At 43.6% G+C, this 16,979-nt stretch overlaps 1 protein-coding gene across 1 annotated transcript in view; it reads right to left on the bottom strand.

Moving 5' to 3' along the window:
* ecpas (Ecm29 proteasome adaptor and scaffold) overlaps positions 1-16,979 on the bottom strand; it is a 115,900-nt gene that overhangs the window by 55,603 nt on the left and 43,318 nt on the right. The window contains exons 18-23 of the mRNA XM_072517326.1: positions 11,017-11,236; positions 8,186-8,277; positions 6,759-6,890; positions 3,587-3,749; positions 2,052-2,224; positions 114-215 (exon numbers count right to left, since the gene is read on the bottom strand). Coding sequence (XP_072373427.1) covers positions 114-215; positions 2,052-2,224; positions 3,587-3,749; positions 6,759-6,890; positions 8,186-8,277; positions 11,017-11,236 — 882 coding nt within the window. The remainder of the gene's footprint in view (positions 1-113; positions 216-2,051; positions 2,225-3,586; positions 3,750-6,758; positions 6,891-8,185; positions 8,278-11,016; positions 11,237-16,979) is intronic.

The raw sequence follows: 16,979 nt of genomic DNA on the forward strand, positions 1-16,979 counted from the left end.
TGCCTGTATTGGTGCTGCCGGATGTATCCAAACATGAATTCACAATCATATTGCATGGTACAGTTTTGAGCTCTTAATATTGCTTTTCAATGTGTGTTGAGGTAAATGTTTACCTCAACTGAGTTCATCAATCCTTGCAGGAGTATCTTTTGATGCGGAAAATCCCCATCTCCAACAGGCAAATAGCCCAGTGCCTGCACTGCTCGCTCCTTCATCTACAGAAATACAAAAGTATCATATTCAATAATTGCACAGCGGTTTTAATTAACAACTAGATTTGATTAATTCAAGCGTGAACAGTTAGGGGTGATATTTTCCATTTCCAATCTATTGACCACAAAACACATCTAACATCAGAGCAGGAGATGGTCTTGAGGATTAAGAACACAATTAAAAGGCCCAGGTCTTTTCAATGCTTCATCACAATTCAGACTCCTAACTCCAGGAATCAGACTCGTGTCTATTCTCTGCATAGTTTGAACTTCTCCATTACGCACCAGTTTAGAGTTGAAGTAATAACCCCTCACATGGACTCGATGGGCTGAATGGCCTCCTTCAGTTCTGTACTATTCTATGGATTCCATAAGGTCGTGCAGCCAGTTGCAAAATTGTAATTATCATTACTTGGTGAGCTAATTAGATTATAATATAAAGTTTTATATTATGTTATAATTTAGGGTGAGATTTAACAAATTAATTTAGAAATACTGGGAGCGATACAGCGACTGCTTTGCTCCCGGTGCACATCCAGGTGTACCGTGGGAGAGCCCCACATCCGCCTCTGCAACTGGTCGATTGGGAGTCACCTAGCACGCTCCGCCCGGTGAGATCTGAATCTCGTCCCAGATCTGCAATAATTAAAAGAGCCTTTAGGCGAGATCAGCTCGTCAGCAGGAAATCTCTCGAGTGTGGCCTCGGTGGGGAGAAAGTGCAGTGAACAGCCGGGTAAATTCTCAGGGGCTACAGCCGCTGAGAAAAACTCCACCAAACGCGCCCAAAAGACTTTAACTTTTGAATCGCAGCCACTGAATCGAAGAATGTGCAAATTTCTCATTAAAAAACCTAGCAAGTGTGCAACTGCATAATGGCACTCAAACACTTTACACGTTCTTAAATTCCCATCTAAACAAGACATTAACCAAATGGATAACACTTTGTTTAGTACAGCAAAGAACACATTTAAGTGCTAATTTGCTGAGATCTCGTTATGCAATTTCAAAGCCACAGTGTCTCAGCAAAAACAAGATTATGAGAACTTGTCTACAAATGTGCTTGCTTCCCAATCTATTCCCACTGATAAGGGAAACTGCATCTTCAGGAGTTAATTAGAGGGAAACGACATTCTGCTTGGCATCATTCCTGAAATTAGCAGTCTGTAAGGTTAGTGTGCTCAATCTAGAGGCAACACCATGGGGAGGGAGAAAACGTCTTAAGAATTGGGCTTTGATGATACATCAAATTCCAAGGAACCCGGTAAACATCGATGAGAAGGACCACAAATTACAGTTAACATTGCAAATTAAAATAGGGACCCAACATCATTACATGGACATATTTGATATGTTTAAATTGTGCATCAAGGCCTCATTCTTCCTGCGCAGAAATTAACCAAATTAATAACAGGGAAGATTCAGTTAATGACTGATTGCTGTGCTATGGGTAGAAATAGAACATACAGTGCAGGAGGAGGCCATTCGGTCCATCGAGTCTGCACCGACCCACTTAAGCCCTCACTTCCACCCTATCCCCATAACCCCACCTAACCTTTTTGGACACTAAGGGCAATTTATCATGGCCAATCCATTTAATCTGCATGTCTTTGGACTGTAGGAGGAAACCGGAGCACCCAGAGGAAACCCACGCAGACACGGGAAGAACGTGCAGACTCCGCACAGACAGTGACCCAGCGGGGAATCGAACCTGGGACCCTGGCGTTGTGAAGACACAATGCTAACCACTGGGCTACCGTGCTGCCCAAATGATGTCCGAGTATTCCTGCTCCAAATAAAAAGCTAACATAAAGACTTCTGGTATAAAAGATTGACCCGCACCTTGTTACTCTCCTTGCCTGAACGGATCTTAGCTAGTAAGCTCTCCACCAAGCGCAGCTTTGTGAACCCAGGGCCTTCATTTATGATGGGTAAAGCACCATTCCTCCCAATTTCACCGACTGCGACACAAGCAGCCATGGCCAGTGATGGGGATGCATCACCTAAAAATGAAGCTGAAATATTTTTGTTTAAAACAGTGTACACACACATACAATAACATGTTTTAGCAAATATATACTATACTTAAAAGGAGAGGATAAAACTATCAGTCTACAAATACAAAAATAAGTACACTACATGTTACTATTTAGTAAAAGGCTGCACTTGAGCAAATTGCAATGCTGGGTTTCCTTCATTGGGAACCTCAGTAGCATATTTTACACAGAGGGACTGCATGTGTCCTTAGCAGTTGCACTCATTGCAGTGAAACTGCTCCTTTATATTCGGCCTGGAGGACAACTTTCAACCTACAAAAAAATGCTTAACAACAGGGTACTTCGAATATACATCTGCAGCACAATTTCATTCTTCGAGCAGTTCAATGCTGGCTGTTGAGCTCAAAGTTGGGGTCTGCGACATAGGTAGTGCGACTGGAAGTTACACATGTGGGACAATTTTGAGCGCATGTCTGCAAAGCGAGACAGATCTCTCACCACTGTTAAAAGCAAACACAGAGGTCTGGTCTGCATGCTGTGCTCCAACTCTCACCACCACAGGAGTAAATGCACCAAAAGTGGGAAAAGTAAGAGTAGGAAGCTCCTCCTACTTATGAACAGATCTGGGAATATCACCCACGGTGGAACCCCCTCTGATTTTACTCATTTAGAAGGTTCATTTTGCATTGTGTCTTCCAGGCCAGCCTTCAAATGGCAACCAACAGAATTGCCCTTGTATGGGCAGCACGGTAGCACAGTGGTTCGCATAGTTGCTTCACAGCTCCAGGGTCCAGGTTCGATTCCCGGCTTGGGTCATTGCCTATGCAGAGTCTGCACGTTCTCCCAGTCTCTGCGTGGGTTTCCTCCGGGGGCTCCGGTTTCCTCCCATAGTCCAAAGATGTGCAGGTTAGGTGGATTGGCCATGCTAAATTGCCCTTCGTGTCCAAAAAGGTTAGGTGGGGTTACTGGGTTACAGGGATAGGGTGGAGGTGTGGGCTTGTGTAGGGTGCTCTTTCCAAGGGCCGGTGCAGACTCGATGGGCCGAATGGCCTCCTTCTGCACTGTAAATCCTATGATTCTCTGAACATTAGGCATTTCAAAACCGTTCTGGTTAAGTGCCCCCATGCACTGCCAAACAATGCCATGGTTAAGAGCTTTTCTAATCTGGTCGAAATCCAAACCTCCTCAACCTTTCAAAAATATATATTGACAAAAAAAAGTAGCTAAAATGGCACTTAAAGGAGCGATAAAAAAAACATTTGAAGGTAGTAAAGTTCACAACTAGAAAAGCTTAATAGTTTGGTCAGATGCATTAATATCAGGTGCATTCATGAAGAAACTATGAGAACACAATGCAGAGTTATATTTCAAGTTAATTACTAATAGTTTCTGTGGTGGACTGGATTAGCTGGCCTTCCAGTGGCTCTTCAGTATCCGACTGTTCCATATCTTGGATATCTAAATCGTTTCTCTTCTTTATGGCCAGGTACCGTCCTATCATATATCCGAGAGCCAACAACGCTCCGTGCTGTGTTTCAAGGCTCTGCAGAGAATAGAATGTGAAAGGTCTGTTATTTTACTTCCCTTGGCTCAACCACATGCAACATCAAGGAATGATAGTATCCTGCCTTTTGGGACACATATACAGTCAAGACTCCAGGGACCAACAACATCCTGGCTGTAGTGAAGAACAAGCCGCACCCCTTGCAAAGATGTTCCAGCATAATTACAATGCCGGCACCTGCCCAACAAGGTGGAAAAATTACCAGGTATATCCATACAAGCCTCTTAACATCCACAGAATCCCTACAGTGCAGAAGGAGGCCATTTGGCCCATTGAGTATGTATATGTGTCCCAAAAGGCAGGATAAATCCAACCAAACCAACTACCACCCAATAGACCTACTCCCAGACATCAGCAAAGTGATGCAAAACAATGAGGAGGCGGTGGCTTGTGGTATTGTCACTGGACTGGTAAACCAGAGGCCCAGCGTAACACACTGGGGACCCAGGTTCAAATCCCACCACTGCAGATGGTTAAATTTGAGTTCAATGTAAAAAAATCTGGAATTAAGAGTCTAATGAAACCATTGTCGATTGTCGTAAAAACCCATCTGTTCACTCATGTCCTTTATGGAAGGAAATTTGCTGTTCTTACCTGGTCTAACCTACATGTGACTCCAGACCCACAGCTATGTGGTTGACTCTGAACTGCCCCCCTCAAGGGCAAATAGGCTTGGGCAATAAATGCTGACACAGCCTGTGACGCCCATGTCCCATGTAGCAATCCGTGCCCATACTCAGCAAGTCCTGGACAACATCCAGACTTCGGCCGATCGATGATGAGTAACATTTGGGTCACAAACGTTTCAAGCAATGGCCATTTCTACCAACTAACCAATTCCCATGATATTCAATGATTAACCGAGTACCTCCTTATCAATATTCTGAGGTTACCATTCACCAAAGACAGAGCTGGACTAATCACGTCAATATTGAGCAATTAGAGAGAGAGCTAGAATACAAGACCCGGGATGTACCTCTGTGGTTGTGTAAGGCTCTGGTCAGACCCCATTTGGAGTATTGTGAGCAATTGTGGGCCCCGTATCTAAGGAAGGATGTACTGCCCTTGGAAAGGGTCCACAGGAGGTTCACAAGAACGATCCCTGGAATGAAGAGCTTGTCATATGAGGAGCGATTGAGGACTCTGGGTCTGTACTCGCTGGAGTTTAAGGAGGGATCTTATTGAAACTTACGGGATACTGCGAGGCCTGGATAGGGTGGACGTGGAGAGGATGTTTCCACTAGCTGGAAAACTAGAAGCAGAGGACACAATCTCAGACTGAAGGGACGATCCTTTAAAACTGAAACGAGGAGGAATTTTTCAGCCAGAGGGTGGTGAATCTGTGGAACTCTTGGCCGCAGAAGGCTGTGGAGGCCAAATCACTGAGTGAATGAAATGAAAATGAAAACCGCTTATTGTCACAAGTAGGCGTCAAATGAAGTTACTGTGAAAGGCCCCTAGTCGCCACATTCCGGCACCTGTTCGGGGAGGCTGTTACGGGAATTGAACCGTGCTGCTGGCCTGCCTTGGTCTGCTTTCAAAGACAGCGATTTAGTCCTGTGCTAAACAGCCCTTGTGTCTTTAAGACAGAGATAGATAGATTCTTGATCAATAAGAGGATCAGGGGTTATGGTCAGTAGGAAGGAGAATGGGGATGAGAAAAATATCAGCCATGATTGAATGGCGGAGCAGACTCGATGGGCCGAGTGGCCTAATTTTGCTCTTATGTCTCATGGTCAGATGCTGGGTGGTCTGCAGTGAGTTGGTCATCTCAGAAGTCAAAAGTGTGACGGAAAATTCTCTACTTCTGAGGATGGATGAAAACCTGAGCACCATCCAGGATAAAACAGACTACTTGATTAGCAGCCCCCATCAATTTGCTTAAATACTCACACCAACAAACCACAGTTCCAATGAATACTACAAGATGCAGTATTGCCACAAGCAAAGAATTATTTGGGCTGCAATCGCCCAGAGCTGTGACCTTCAATGCCGAGAAGGAGTAGGACAGCAGGTACATGGGAACACCACCACCTCCAAGTCACGTGACATGCAGACATGGAAATTTTTCCGCGGTTCCTTCATTGCGACTGGGCCAAAATCCTGGGATTCCTTGGCCACTCCACTTAAAAGCATAGACCGAGCTTTTTCACCACATGGACTGCAAAGGCTCACGGTAGCCCCACCACCACATTCTCAATGGGGTATGGGCAATAAATGCTGGACTTGACAACAGCACAAACATCTCAAAAGAATTACCAAAAGGAAAATGTATTATTCCACGAACTGAAAAAAAATTAAGTGACTCAAGGTCACTGTGAAATGTTGGATAAACTCAGCAGGCCTGACAGCATCTGTGGAGAGAAACAGAGTAGTATTTTGAGTCTAAATGATAGATGCTGCCAGACCTGCTGTGTTTACCCAGCATCTTCTGTTTTTACTTCAGATTTCCAGCATCCACAATATTTTGCTTGTATTTTGAGGGTGTAATCAATTTGGATTTGGCAATCGGGGAGCGTAGCCTGCGGAAAGTGAAGAAAACGAGTAAAGAAGGAAAGATCATAGATCATAGAATTTACAGTGCAGAAGGGGGCCATTCGGTCCATCGGGTCTGCACCGGCTCTTGGAAAGAGCACCCTACCCCCAAGGTCCACACCTCCACCCTATCCCCATAACCCAGTAACCCCACCCAACACTAAGGGCAATTTAGGACACCATGGGCAATTTAGCATGGCCAATCCACCTAACCCGCACATCTTTGGACTGTGGGAGGAAACCGGAGCACCCGGAGGAAACCCACACACACACGGGGAGAATGTGCAGACTCCGCACAGACAGTGACCCAGCCGGGAATCGAACCTGGGACCCTGGAGCTGTGAAGCAACTGTGCTATCCACAATGCTACCGTGCTGCCCAATAGTAGTGTAAGTTTATTTGGCAACATTCACCAACAATATTGACACTTAACTAATTAAAGTAAGCACTTACACCGTCTTTAGTGCTCTTAATGAGATTTTGAACAGCCAAGTGTAGGTCATTCCCAGACATAGTAGACAACACCACTGCATAAAGTTCTGCCGCCAGCTCACGGATCTCATCTTTGTTTGTGCTCATTAGGCCCTGTTGAAAGATGGGGAATGCGAGAGAGATAGGAGGAACATTTATCGATCATAACTCTTATTACAAAAAACGTTTATTCTAGAATTGTTTTCTCCAGAAGACATACCTTAATGACAATTTTTAAAAGTCCAAAATAAAGACAGTGCTCAAGATAGTCAGGAAACAACTCTGGAAAAATATAGTCAGCTTAGTTTCGGACTATAAATTGCCACCGGGGAGGAAAGAATCAACTTTTGTTTCCACCCAAATTCAACAATGTTTGACACTCAAGTGCTTCTAGATTTACAGCGGATTAAATTTTATATTAGCCAAATCAAAGGAGCTTCGTTGAAAGGGTCTCAAAAGACAGGTTAATTTTTTTTAAAATTTGGAGTGCCCAATAATTTTTTTTCCAATTAAAGGGCAATTTAGCATGGCCAATCCACCTACCCTGCACATCTTTGGGTTGTGGGGGCGAAACCCACGCAAACACGGGGAGAATGTGCAAACTCCACACAGACAGTGACCCAGAGCCGGGATCGAACCCAGGACCTCAATGCTGTGAGGCAGCAGTGCTAACCACTGTGCCACCGTGCGGCCCAGGCAGGTAAATTTTTGTGTGCATTTTTATAAAGCATTTTCTGGAAATGTCTAGAACTACGATCATTACCACGTGGGGAAATGCAATAACCCATCTTTGAGCAGCAACACCCCACAAAGATCATTTCTTGGCCTCAAGATCAAACGTCAGATCAAGCCCAAGATGAGATGCAATGCCTTTTCTTGTCAGCTTGGATCTTGTACGTCTCTCATGTGGAGACCATGAATGGCATCAATTTGAATTTGAATTGGTTTTTGGAGCAAGCGATGAGATGGATTAAGGGTTTGCCCTGTTCACTCTGCGCATTGGCTTTGTAACTTTAAGGATGGGATAAAAAAAATTGAAAAAAAGAAACATCCCGCAAAGACTAATGGCATGACTGCCGAACTAATCTACTTCTGGTTAGCTAAGGGACAAATATTGGCCAGGAGAACTCAATGGTTTTCCTTAAACCCTTCCATGGTACCTTTGACGCCTACTTAAATTGGGGCAGATAGGGCCTCAATTTAATATCTCAACCAAAGGATTGCAATCTACAACAGTGAAACCAGACACAAGTGTGCCACCAACTGAGCCACGCTGCATCAATGTATTTTTGTTCACGATATGGAAAAAAGTATAAGCTCAATAGTTATAATGCTCAAAAGATTGTATTCAGTACTTCCATTTTATTTTCCTCGACAAAGGAATCTGCTATTTAAGCAGATCAGCGTACCTTAATCCAATCTATTTTGTCCGTGAACTGTGCAGCCAACTTCTGTGGATAGATCGAAACTACTTCCAATAGACAGTACATCACAGGCATCCCTAATATTTCCAAAGAGGAGGACAGAAAGGGGGAGGAACCGAATTACAGCAGAAATATTTGGTCTCATGAGGCACAATATTTCATCCCACAGTCACCAAAATCAATCGCAAATGAGCGTCATTACTTCCCAACCCATTATTGTTGGATTGGTTCTGTTATTTTTAACATGAAAACGTTATTGTGCTGTCACCCAGCTGGCATCTTTTGTCAAAATCAAAACTATAGTTTGCCTGAGTTAAAAGCATCATACGGGCTTCTGTGGCAGTGTTTTCCAGTTCACAAACACATGGCAAGTTTGAATATGCAGCTCTGAACACAAAACGAGGCGCAATCACGTGCCAAGTTTGTGCATGCTCCAATTCAAGGATCAAGATCAAATTAACCGCAGGCACATTTCCGTGTCAGGAATTTCAGGGTTAATCCCAAAACCCACTCGTCTTCAAAAAATGAATTCCAAACAAAACTCGATAAAATCCAGAATTGTGTTGACAAACTGCAGTCGTGGCGAGACACAACTTTCCTGGCTTAATGCAAGTTCCAATTTGTCCCTTCACTAATGCACAGCAGTGAGGAGCATCCAACCTCAGTCACTCGTACACGGAGAAAGAGCTCTGAACAAGGCTCTCCATGAGAGACAAGGCATTGAGGGTGCAGTCAACCACACAAGTCACATCCTTTAGGATTTACATTTTATGAAGTGAGATCTAAGTGTTTATTTCACATATATTCTTTTGTTTACATTAAATCCCAAACCTTTTAATTCTGAGCATTTTATTTATGATTCAAAAAGCACATTTCACCCATCTTGCAGATCAGAAAATCAGGAAGTTCATCCACAAGGCAGGTGCACCTTCCAAAAAACCTGAACACGGCCCTGAAACTGGTATGTCCCCCCACACAGTAACCGGGAAGTCAGTCGACGTATAGCATCACATGTCCACAAACCCAAGTTCTAGAACTCCAACAGGTTACCAGTTTCCCAATCTACTGCTTGCTTCCACCAGCAGGCAACTCACTCCTGAATCACTCATTCCACTGACAAATGTTACACAATGGGGATCCAATATTAATGCACCCATTATCAATGGTGTGGCACAAACCCAGCACCTGGTTACCTGGAATGGTTTGGGGATTTTTATCAAATGGCCTATTCTCGTTACATGTTATAAAGTGACATTTTGGAATGCATTCTTAATTTTTATTTTCTATTTTGTCCAGAAACGTTTAATTTATAAGGGCTCCTCAGTTAGTGCCATGGCCATTGCATAGTCACTGTGCTTGTGACTATTACAGAATTGTGACCAACATGTTAAATCATGAAATGAAATGAAAATCGCTTATTGGCACAAGTAGGCTTCAATGAAGTTACTGTGAAAAGCCCCTAGTCGCCACATTCCAGCGCCTGTTCGGGCAGGCTGGTGCGGGAATTGAACCGTGCTGCTGGCCTGCCTTGGTCTGCTTTAAAAGCCAGCTCTTTAGCACTGTGCTAAAGCAGCCCTCCCCGTGGTACATTAAAAAATACATTCAACCACGCAAGGCTCAGCCTCATACAGTTTAAGGTGCTGCACAGGGCACACATGACCGGGACAAAATGAGTCGGTTTTTGGGGGATGAGGACAGGTGTGTTAGGTGCTCAGGGAGCCCAGCAAATCACATCCATATGTTCTGGGCATGCCCAGCGCTGGAGGAATTTTGGAAGGGCGTAGCGAGGACGGTGTCGAGGGTGGTAGGATCCAGGGTCAAACCGGGCTGGGGGTTCGCAATATTTGGGGTGGCAGAGGAGCCGGGAGTGCAGGAGGCGAAAGAGGCCGGAATTCTGGCCTTTGCGTCCCTGGTAGCCCGGCGAAGGATTCTCCTTCAGTGGAAAGATACGAGGCCCCCAAGCGTGAAATCCTGGATCAGCGATATGGCAGGGTTCATTAAATTGGAGAGGGTGAAATTCGCCTTGAGAGGGTCGGTACAAGGGTTCTTTAGGCGGTGGCAACCGTTCTTAGAGTTTCTGGCAGAACGATAGACATTGGTCAATGGCAGCAGCAGCTCCGGGGGTTGGGGGGGGGGGGGGGGTTTCACTGTATTTTGTTTATGTTATTTACACTGGAGGGTCTGTATACCGTGTTGTGTTAAGTCGGGGTGTTAATGTTAATTTATTATTTAGGTACGGGGGGGGGGGGGGGGGGTTTGGGGGGTTGCTTTTTTAGATTGTGTTTTGTACTTAACCCTGTTGGGTTCTTTTTTCTTTCTCATTTTGTTATTGATATTTTATGAAAACCTTTAATAAAAATTATTTTTAAAAAAAAATATTCAACCCGCTGCTCAAGACAAGAATAATCACTTGGCAACACCTGGTACATTTCAGCAAGTCAACATGTATTAAAGCATGCATTTGTTTAGTTTGTATACGAGGACACAGAATAAGCTGTTTCCCCATTGTCAACAAAAACATTGTCAGTGAGAGATGGGATTCTGGTAGGTGCCAATGACCAGTGTTCCCTCTAAGATATGAGCGCACACAGTTGCAAGGCACCCCTGAAGGTATCACGCCTGCCATTCTAGTTGCCTCGTTTATCCTGTGCAAAATAATTTAAGTGATGCCTTGAAGTGAACAGGCTGTGCGCCACAAAAAAATCTTGTGAACAATGTAAATTGCCAAACTGTGCAGGTGCATGTTTCAAAAGCCAGCATGACATTAGGTTTACAATCAGGTAGTTATGTTCCGTTGATATTTTGAATGGTTTTACCTCCTATGGCTGATAGCAACCGCTCGAGAAGATCAATGTACACTTGCACTGGATTTGTTTCTCCATTCTTCGAGGACGACTGTGAAATGAAGGCGTCAGAAGCCAGACTTCTGACATAACGACCAACAGCGGGAGCTTGGTCCTGCATGTCAACGAAACTGTGAGAGATGGGCACCACGCCTGCACTCTGCGCCAGGCACATCCGCAGATACAGGATAATCTGCAGACACAACCAAATTGCTCAGTTATTATTTTTTTCAACCAAAAGGATTATTTGCTTTTCAAAGTTTGCAGGAGCGGGGCAATCACTCGAGGTGCCGTCAAATCCCTGGCTCAGGATTCAACTCACTACAGAACTCTCCATTGTTGCAGGTAACAACAGGTTTCCTGTTTGCACAGCTTTGAGGATATATCATTAGTTTGGTGTTTTCTCTATTAAGTAGGGAGAGGATCCTGAAGCGAAGTAGAGCGCCAGCACGGTAGCACAAGTGGATAGCACTGTGGCTTCACAGCGCCAGTGTCCCAGGTTCGATTCCCCACTGGGTCACTGTCTGTGCGGAGTCTGCACGTTCTCCCAGTGTCTGCGTGGGTTTCCTCCAGGTGCTCCGGTTTCCTCCCACAGTCCAAAGGCGTGCAGGTTAGGTGAATTGGCCATGCTAAATTGCCCTTATTGTCCAAAAAGGTGAGGAGGGGTTATTCGGTTACGGAGATAGGGTGGAACTGAGGGCTTAAGTGGGTCGGTGCAGACTCGATGGGCCGAATGACCTCCTTCTGCACTGTATGCTCTATGTTCTAGAGTGCTATATGGTGACTGAAAAATAGCGCATTTAAGTCACGTCACAGTATTAACTATCAAGTACATTGCTCCTTCAAGCACTATTTTAGATTTAAAACATCAAACACAATATAGTTTCCTTTCTTTTTAAATGCCAACTTTTATTTTAGATAATACCAAGCACGCATATTCCAACAAACATAAATGTGATTTTGACACACTGATAGGAGTTCTGTAATTGTGCAAAATAACTTAACACATCTATCACACAGAAAGTACAAAGAAAGTTTCATTACCACAACAGCCTAAATTAATGCAGTTACTACCGGGCAGTCTTTCAGACAGATTTAAGGATTAATGCACTCCACTTATCTTTCCACTGGGCAAAGAAGTCCCATTTCTTTTCCTCGCATTCCCAAATTCCAAATAGAGGCATTTTAGAATAATCTACGGAGTTCCAGTTAAAAGATTCAGTGGGGAAAATGTGCTGCACGATATGATGGGTTTTGGATCCTATCAGTATTGAATAATCTGATTATCATTTGTAAAGGTCAAAGCTTGGACAGATACCCTCAGTATCCCTTGCCTGGAGTGGAGAAGGTAGAAATTGCTTGGCATCCCCATTTACAATCTCTATCTAGCAACCATTGCTTGAGGGATTATCAGCTGAGATGAGAATAAGACTGATGCTGGAAACACTCGGCAGGTCAAGCTGGAAGAGAAACAGGGTTAATGCTTCAGGTGATGACCTTTCGTCAGAACAATGTCTGGGAAGAATGGACCATGTTCTACTTGAACAAGGCACCAAACACTGCTGCCTACGCATCTCGGCTTGATTTGCCACCTTTGGGAGACCATGCGTAAAGAGATTTAAAAAAAAAATTGCACCCTCTACCTTGATGGCAAGAATGCTTTTGAGCAAAAACTGTAAATTCAAACCTACAATTGCCTTAAAAAAAAATACTGTTTGGATATAGCACCTCTCGAGACCGCGAGATTTCTCAAAGCACTTTCTCGCCAATGCAGTACTTTTGAAGCATAGGCTTTTCACAGTAACTTCATTGAAGCCTACTTGTGACAATAAGCAATTATTTTTATTATTTGTTGTAAAAGTAGGAAATTCAATTGCCATGTTGCACACAGCAAGTATGGTTGAGAGAATGACCAGATGATGTGTTTAGGGACATTCATTTCAGGGACAAATATTGGCCAGGAACAGAATATGACTCTGACTTGGAGACAAGGGTACTTGTTTTAAGTGCACCTAATTTTGTAGTAGTCTTGATAAATTAGGGGAGTGTTAAATATCAATATGGTGGGAGTTTGTGTTTCAGCCAAGCAGAACCCTGCTTACACAACTTGGCTCTTATATTTTGTTAAGGAGTGTTCGACATGCTTTTGGATAGATACACAGGCAGTTACAGCTGCAAATGAGATTGTTTAGAGAATGGGAACAGGAGAATCTCTGTTTTCTAAACATTTAAATTGGAGATTATTGATCTCAGTGGAGGCCAGTAGCCTTTTAAAAGAAATTCAAACTCTCAATTATTAACTGAAAGAATTATGTCACAAGATATCATGTCTTAAAAAGCTTTAATGTACACAAGGCAAATACCATTAACGTAACTACATTTTGCACACTTTCTCTTTGAACACAATCTCAACAGAACACTTCTGTTCTAATTTTATTTTCCCCAATCAATTCCCCTAAACTTTACAGGATCTTGAGGGTTGTTCATTTCTCGTGGAACTAAACTATGGGGTGTCACAGCTCTCTGGAAGTCACTTTAATTCTCCTGCGCTTCGCTGAGGTATGAGATTCCTTGGGGTCCTAGCATCTGTCTCGGCGACCCTCCAGATTCGATTCCACACTATCAATCCAAGGTGATGTGTGATTAACCCCTTGCAAGACATCGCAGTCTGGTACGCCTGGGAGTCAGGCCAGTGTGATGAATGTAGGAAATTTTGTATATTGATTGTATTACAAATATCTGTAAGAGTAATGTTATTAAAAGCCTGAGTTAAGGTATACATTTTAAGATATTTTTAAATCCTGGTTTAACCTGCAAGCAGGCAGTTTGTCTGAAAAATGTGCAATTAAGATGTCGGAAAAGTGAGATCATCATTCATTAAAACCATGCATGTGTTTACAGAGAGAGGCCTGATGGCGTTTTGTTACGATTGCTGGAGAGTTCCTGGAAAGTAGATAATTTGAGACACTGTATTTAGACTTAGTTAAGCAGGTTGGAGGATTTGAGTGGGATAAAGATGATGTAATTAATGGGAAGAGCCAGGTCTGTCTGTAGTTTTGCAGTTTGATATAGGTTGGGCAGTCTGCTGGGAGCTTCTAGGTTAAACAGTAGTCTGGCACAGACAGAAAGATCTGCATGCTGTTTTCTCTCCCATCAAGCAGTCTTTCCAAGAAATCTCTGTACAAGTGTACAGTAAGTAACCCTGTGTTTAATAACTTTAGTTATAAGTGGCTTTTGACCTGTGATGGGCTTTGCGTAATTGGAGACACAGCAGGTATAAGTTAGTAGCAAAAATGGTTTCCTTTTATTTTAAGAATTGTTTCATTGTTAAATGAAAAGCCATGTTTTGTATTGTTAATGCGTTTAATCCTGTGTTGAAGAATAAAGTTTGCTTGAATATAAAAGATACCGATTGGTCAGTGGAATCACACCTGGAGCGAAGAATCCTTTCCTCACAGTTTTAAAAGCTTTAAAAAAAAGTGTTTGGTGCCCTTATCTGGTATCTTAATAACTGGTCCAGGATCGTAATACCAGGCCAGGCCAGGATCCACATTTGTACTGCAGCTTTACATTAGTGTGATGCAGAAAGGTGTACCCCAATCGACCAGCATGATCAGCCGTAGGGAAGATTTTCATCATACTTTTGCAAAGCATTACCATAAGAAGCTATTGAACAAAGCTGACTGTAATAAAAACAAATGTTGGCAAAAAATGTTTGATTACTTAGATGAAGGAGAATTATGCTTGAACCTGAGATGGACAGAAAAGAATAGTTACTGTTTAATTTGGACAGAAACGCAAGAGGAAAAGTCATTTGTCAACGCAAGATTAATATGGTCAAATATTAGGCAGCACGGTGGCGCAGTGGGTTAGCTCTGCTCTCTCACGGCGCCGAGGTCCCAGGTTCGATCCCGGCTCTGGGTCACTGTCCGAGTGAAGTTTGCACATTCTCCCTGTGTTTGCGGCCCACAACCCAAAGATGTGCAAGGTAGGTGGATTGAACACACTAAATTGCCCCTTAATTGGAAGATAATGAATTGGATACGCTAAATTTAAAAACAAAAATGGCCAAACTTTTTCCAAGAAATTAATGGTTTTCAAATAAATCCAACAAGACTGTTTTTCACAATGAAGCACTCTTCTGAAACCGTCCCTAATTGTGAAAACCACTGTGACACTGAGTACTGGTGATTAAGTCAACTTTAGATTTTAATGGTACAATTTCTAATCCTCCCCAGATCATGAAAATAGTCCTCACGTGAGGTCCCATCATACATGTTAAAATACTCAGCTTAAACTCTGTGGCATTAGCAACAGCGCAACTTCCATTGCAGATCATCAATCACCCTTGCATCACACGCATTTGTCTGAATTAAATGAAATGAGTCATCTTACGAAAGGATAATGCTTCCATTCCATGTGAATTTCGGCGGGAGCGGTGCGCAGGGGCCTTCTGGGAGGTGGTGAGTATTTACTTTAAAAACCCTTACCTTTGCAGGAGCAGCCCTTTGAATTTCGGCGGGAGCGGTGCGCAGGGGCCTTCTGGGAGGTGGTGAGTATTTACTTTAAAAACCCTTACCTGGTCCCGTGTCTGTTCTTCTTTTCTGTTTTTTTTCATATAAGGCGGGAACCGGAAGTTCGACCCGCGGACTTCTGGGAAGGCCCCCCCCCCCCCCCAACCAATAAATTCTGGTGGAGAGGAAACCCGAGACACTACACGTGTAGTGCCTCCCACCCACCCTCCTCCTCTAACCTAATAATAAAACCCATTGGTGTGAGGTAAGTACCATATTTTATTATTAACACTAAGAAGGTAAGTAAGTGATTTTTACTCATTTTTACTTTTGTACCTTTTCAAATTGTGTGTGTGTCGGGGGGAAACTGAAGTGACATCACAGAAAAGCTGTGGCCTGAGTGGCTGGTTGGGATTCTACACTAAATTAAAAAGAAATTGAGCATTGGTAACTAATTAAACATAATTACTTAATTATAATTTAGAGGGATATCTAAGCCAGAGATCGGAGAGTACTATATTTAGCTTTCGCATTTCTATTAGAAATCTAGTGCTAGGAAACAGATAGTTAACAGTAACTTAGAATTAAAAAAAAAAAATATTCAAAATTTTAAATTTTTTTAAAAATTTTAATTAATTGACGCAATGTCAGTTAGAGGGGTGCTGTGCTCTGACTGTGAGATGTGGCCAGTCCGGGAGGCTTCCAGCGTCCCGGATGGCTTCATCTGCAGAAAGTGCACCCAACTGGAGCTCCTCACAGACCGCATGGTTCGGTTGGAGCAGCAATTGGATGCACTTAGGAGCATGCAGGTGGCGGAAAGCGTCATAGATCGCAGTTATGTAAATGTGGTCACACCCAAGGTGCAGGCAGAGAAATGGGTGACCACCAGAAAGGGCAGGCAGTCAGTGCAGGAATCCCCTGTGGTTGTCCCCCTCTCGAACAGATATACCCCTTTGGATACTGTCGGGGGGGATAGCCTATAGGGGAAAACAGCAGCAGCCAGAGCAGTGGCACCACGGCTGGCTCTGATGTTCAGAAGGGAGGGTCAAAGTGCAGAAGAGTAATCGTAATAGGGGACTCTATAGTCAGGGGCACAGATAGGCGCTTCTGTGGACGTGAAAGAGACTCCAGGATGGTATGTTGCCTCCCTGGTGCCAGGGTCCAGGATGTCTCCGAACGGGTAGAGGGCATCCTGAAGGGGAGGGCAAACAGGCAGAGGTCGTTGTACATATTGGTACTAACGACATAGGCAGGAAGGGGCATGAGGTCCTGCAGCAGGAGTTCAGGGAGCTAGGCAGAAAGTTAAAAGACAGGACCTCGAGGGTTGTAATCTCGGGATTACTCCCTGTGCCACGTGCCAGTGAGGCTAGAAATAGGAAGATAGAGCAGCTAAACACGTGGCTAAACAGCTGGTGTAGGAGG

The sequence above is a fragment of the Scyliorhinus torazame genome, chromosome 9 (assembly GCF_047496885.1).
Source record: "Scyliorhinus torazame isolate Kashiwa2021f chromosome 9, sScyTor2.1, whole genome shotgun sequence".
In the NCBI taxonomy this organism is placed as follows: Eukaryota; Metazoa; Chordata; class Chondrichthyes; order Carcharhiniformes; family Scyliorhinidae; genus Scyliorhinus; species Scyliorhinus torazame.